Source organism: Rutidosis leptorrhynchoides, chromosome 3 (assembly GCF_046630445.1).
Source record: "Rutidosis leptorrhynchoides isolate AG116_Rl617_1_P2 chromosome 3, CSIRO_AGI_Rlap_v1, whole genome shotgun sequence".
Taxonomy (NCBI): Eukaryota; Viridiplantae; Streptophyta; class Magnoliopsida; order Asterales; family Asteraceae; genus Rutidosis; species Rutidosis leptorrhynchoides.
In genome coordinates, this window is record NC_092335.1 from 40,816,213 (window position 1) to 40,821,830 (window position 5,618).

General features: G+C 32.4%; 1 protein-coding gene across 1 annotated transcript; it reads left to right on the forward strand.

Annotated features, from left to right (window-relative positions):
- The first annotated feature begins 3,484 nt into the window (after positions 1-3,484).
- On the forward strand, positions 3,485-4,079 carry LOC139895985 (mitochondrial import receptor subunit TOM9-2-like). The gene has a single exon (XM_071878555.1). It carries the CDS (start codon positions 3,566-3,568, stop codon positions 3,848-3,850), a length of 285 nt encoding a protein of 94 aa, XP_071734656.1. The 5' UTR covers positions 3,485-3,565; the 3' UTR covers positions 3,851-4,079.
- The last annotated feature ends 1,539 nt before the right edge of the window (positions 4,080-5,618 follow it).

Sequence of the window (5,618 nt, forward strand, 5' to 3'; positions counted from 1 at the left end):
ACCACGAAGATGATGATGAACAAAATTCATCAAAGCCAAATTTGATAAAATTAATTGTCAAAATCCATTGAACTGATCTCTAATAGTAGCGATTAAACATTTTCAAGAGAATTTAGAAGCCAAAACATCAACAAATCCACACAACCATCGATGAACATCTCGTTTTTCTTCATATGAACTTCAAACTCAAAATAGATTTACAGATGTTTTCAGCTCATGATTCCTTCATGAAAACTACTTGAAATAATGCGACTAACACTCGACATTTGTGTTTGATTCTTCGAGTTGAGATCTATAAATTTGCAGACATCATCAAGAGATGAATTACAACGATTCTGCATTTTTATATTTCTCGATTTTGTTCCGAAATGATCCAGAGACTAAAACAGATCCGTTTTTTGGTAATCGATGACACGATCAAAATCTCGATGAATTTGTTGATGTTAAATGAAATCTCGACGAATAATAAAATCCGAAAGTGTTGTAGTGAAATGAAATGTGTTTTGGAATTTTGATTGAATTTGTGAATCTGATAGGTTTGGGTGTGTGAGATTCGGATGTTTGTGTGTGTTATTTATGATAGTATTGTAGGATGAAAAAATTACACTCCTCGTTCCTTTTCCCAAATTACCCTTACATGCTCTACACGTGATAGAAGATAACGGATGAAATTCACAGAAAATTGACGGAAGGACGAGGTACGTAGAAGATTGATATATAAGGGACGAGGAACGCAAGAAAAAAAGTATAAGGACGAGGAGTGTTATTTGTGTTAAACCACATGGACGAGGAATGTAAAAATGTCTTTTGATAGATCTACTAACTTTTTACTTTATTTTCTAAAATAGCGTTGAATGTGTAGAATAAATGGAGAAGGTGAGAGATTAAATAAAGGGTATTTTGGGTAATGCATGTACAAGATCGTGGATCTATTAAAAAAGTGTTTGAAAATATCATCTATTTTTACATTATTACTAGTTTAATACCCGCAACCTTGCGGGTTCTTATTAAAATTGTTTATCATCAATTTATTATATTTTATTTTTGAAAAAGCAAAACAATTCTTATTAATAAAAGTGAGAGTAAAAGGGAACTTCACATGAAGAGGCCATGGAAGTTGCTCGTTAAGGACCAATTTACAAGACCTGCACAGCTACACACAAAAAATGGCAAATAAATTCCACAAGATACCATGAGTAATATCAGATACCTACCTTTGCTTTGGGTACAATTTAATTTGAAGTGGAATCACATACATATTTCCTTTTAACATTTAACCACAAAAATTTATTCTACAAAATCGGGTTATTGTAGAAGTTGTACATGAGCATCAATAGCATGAGTATGATAAGTTTCTCATTCCTCCCCATTTGTTCCTTCACATCGTTTCACTGATGCCTATCCATTTCAAACTACTAAGCATAAATCAAATTAACATTAACATTAACATAATTATTAAAATTTGCTAGGTAACATCCACATAACTGAGTTTCAGCACCTTACGTGAGATATTGTTTTGAGTTTTGTTGAGTTTTGTATTATTGCTCTTCATTGAGTTCTTACAAGCATTTTTTTTTTATCTTAAACCGTCCATACACAAACGATTTTAAGAAATCAGAAAATGTTTAAAAATTTAAATTTCTGAATACTAATTTCTTCACAATGACCAAAGATGCAAACATAAAAACAGAATATACCTTGGTCCGGTCGTTGTCATCTAATATGATGTTTGATGGCTTCAAGTCACAATACATGATTCACTTCGAGTGTAAATACCCGCTGTGATCAATTGAGGAGCAGGGTTAAATTGTGAAATTTTTTACAAATAAATAGCACAATACACATGGTTAGAAAAGTCTACTAACGCAAACATCTGACAAGATCTCGTGCAAGATCATGTACTGAAACTTCTGGTATTTAATTGTCCTGTAGATCGGCTAGAAAAGCGTGTCAAAGGCATGTATCAAAAATGAACTTCTGGCATAACAGGCATACAGACTCAATTTGTGTGTGTACAAAAGTCATCATATTAGATACTAATCAGATTGTTTGACAAATGGTGTAATTTTAGTCACTTCATTCCGACCTTAATACTTCATCCTAAATTGACTGTCACATTACTAAATTTAACAACTATGAAATTTAAGCAACACTAACAATATATTAATAAATTAATATATTAATTTATCAAAATACCAATTATTATATGAATGTATCGAGATATCAGTATAACAAAGTAATATACGTAGTTGTATAAAATATTAAAAACATTCAACTATTGACAAATAAAAATAGGAATAACAAAATTGAAAATCCAAACGGAATTTATTAGTAATTTTTTTTTAAAAAAAAAATTGAAACTTTACAGATTTATTGTTAAATAGTGATGTTTGGTAAAGAAAAAAAAAACAGTAATAATTAATGTAGATAACATACCTCCATCTAATGTTAGGAAACTTCAATGTATATCCCTGCATTCAAACCACACAATAATTGTTTATGAAAAATGAAGATTTCGCAAAATTCCAGGGTTATTGATAACAATATTTTATTGAATATCAAGAAACTAATAATTCTTTACATTATATAACTCCATCGATGGGTAGGAATTGTGATTTTTTATCCATCTATAATTAGGAAATAGTAGGTTATGAGGATTTAACGTTTTGAAAGTTAGAGAATTAATTAATTCTTGAAATAAAAGACAAACCTTAGATGGATAAAATTATAAGTGATTCTCGATCTATTAACATCATATGATGATGAATAGTGGTGGAAAAACAGTAACCGGATGATGCATGTATCGGCAAAACACCATGATAACCTGTTTGAATGTGTATTGACATCCATGAAGATCTTTTAGCCATTAAACATTAATACAGAAACCATCGTTTAGCCATTAAGAAATAGATTCAAACATAGATTCAATTAACCAGAATCGTATATTCAAACATGGATTCAAGTACTCAAACTCGCATATTTCATTATAGGAATCAAATGTAAACTAATGATATATAGCATCTAAAATATGAATCGATTACCTGATTTCACAGACTTTAGGGTTATATTGTAAACCATTATCTTCAACAATGGCCGGATTTAGCTCTTTGATTTGATTCGTACGTTTTGTCCTAGAGTTTAAAGATAACATTGAGAATCATCATCAGAAAACACTAATTTGATTTTAGGCGATTTGGGAAAAAGTTAGGGTAGCTCTCAATTCTGAATGCGTTAACTGGAAATGATTATCTAAACCCCTAATTTTGTTAATCTAGCCGCGTGTGTATTTAAGTTTAAGGGTATTTTAGACATTCTAGTGAATGATTAGCTAATGTTGTTTATTTGTTAGCTAATACTTTAAATAGATGGTTGAGATTGAATGTTAGTAATGATCCTAAAGTCAAATAGATGGTTGGTTGAGATAATGATTCTCTTTTAATGTTTAAAAGAGACTAAAAAGAGATTACCTTTACCAATTACCAAACACAATAATTTGACTTCGGATAAATCAACTCCAAACCCTAAACTTTCTGAAAAACGTAGAACTGCGAAGAACAAGATCATTATGGCGGCAAAGAAATCCAGCAACGAAGGTGTACTATCTCGATTTTCATCATCAATATCCGAATCACCAATCGTCTACAGAGGCAAACTCGCTGCTTCCGATGCAGGTTTCGTCGCCAAAAAACTTCTCAAAAGCACCGGCAAGGCGGCATGGATCGCCGGAACCACTTTTTTAATTCTCGTTGTTCCGCTCATCATTGAGATGGACCGAGAGGCTCAATTTAATGAGCTCGAGCTACAACAGGCTAGTTTGCTCGGTGCTCCACCTGCTGCCCCGGTCAAGTGACTGTATTTCACCCTAATTTTTAGTCTGGCTTTTTATGTTTAATTCGGGCTTTAGTTATATATATATATATATATATATATATATATATTTTATTTTTTATGGATATTGAGTTATATGAGTATCGTGATGGATGAATTATGAATACAAGTGTAGCATGTATCCTTGTTATTTGTTACGTCAATTTGCATGATATTATAATGTTACTTATCGTTTAATTATCTTATACAGTATTGCTTATTTTATATTGCTTATTTGTTTACAAGACAAGTAAGTGCCTGTATAAATAAGAGGGAAAAAGTTTTCAAAATTGTATTTGAGAATGATTTGAATGGATATTGGCTCTGCAGGCTGCAAGTTATTGTATTGACATAAATTATTACAAATCAATGTAATTTGTTACAGTTGATTCACGGGGGTTCATGGTTATTTGTGATATTGTATTGAATGTAAGCTACAACAATGGAGTAATCCACTTGAACTCGAGAATTTACTTCTCAGAGAAAAGTAGATAAGGATGTTAATTCCTTAAACATAATATGAAGCTACATTATTTCAATAGTATATAATTCTCACATTTTGTTTTCCTCTTTAGCAGGGGTGTGTTCATATGTTCGCATAAGCACCATCATAGCATGTACCTATATTTGTTTTGGTTTATTATTGCCCTGCTAGATAATTGTTTCAATTTATTTTCTGTGTTGTTATTTGTCTAGGAGTAGGAATTAGAACTTTCTTGGATGCTAATTTTTGCTTGAGAATGTAATGTTTCGTACTTTACGTTCTTCTTACAAGATTGATGAAGCTTATTTGCTTAGCACACGTGTATCTAGCAGGGGCGAAACTACATGGGGCAGGGGAGCGCCCGCCCCCAGTGAATTTTTTTTTTTCAGTGTAAAAATTTTGGGTTTTTCTATTTTGCCCCCGGTGGATTTTTTTTTTTTTTTTTTGCCCCACAACCTACATATTTCGCCCCAAAACCTTCAAATTTTGCCCAAAAACCTTCAACTTTTGCCCAAAAACCTTCATAATTTGCCTAAAAACCTCAATTTTTTGCCCTAAAACCTCCATATTTTGTTCTAAAAAAGTTGCTACGGTTTTAATTTTTTTTTGCCCCCGGTGAAAAAATCCTAGTTCCGCCATTGGTATTTAGTTGTCTGTTAGCAATTTGCTGCTTGATATAATTGTTTTTAATTGATCTTTTGTGCATCCAGCCATCTGGGTGATAGTAGTATATTGATATTTTGGTCATGGTATATGATTCAAGTGAGAGTGGCCTAGATGCATAGTGCAATTGAAATATTTACAAGTTCGAATATGCAGTTCATATCCATCCATTTTCTTTGTATTTCCTTGCTCATTATAACGCGTTCTTATGGCCAATGAAATAGTTTACCATCGAGTTTAGTGTCCTGGACTCCTGGTTATGTGCTCATAAAGCCATGTTGATTATATGCATTTGTAAGTTACTTTGGGTTTTTGACAAGCAAATAATATGATGTCTGGGTATAGTGTCTTATGATACGGTGAAGGTATATCTTGTTTCAAACCTAATGATATGAGAGTGTATTATGTCATGAGATTAACTACAGAAGCTTTCCCCGAAGACTGCTAGAGGTGGCACACCGGGGAGTTGGGTAATGGTAAATAGGGCCTGGGTCAAGTTGGGTAATGGTTAAAATGGGTCCATTAAGTTGGTTAAGTTTTGGTACTAGTTGGGGGACTATCTGACACACTTATCGGTATATAAAGGTTTGGTGTGTCAAATGAA

Bases quoted from the DNA above. Each gene is read 5' to 3' on its own strand.
- LOC139895985 (XM_071878555.1), top strand. From the start codon at position 3,566: ATGGCGGCAAAGAAATCCAGCAACGAAGGTGTACTATCTCGATTTTCA.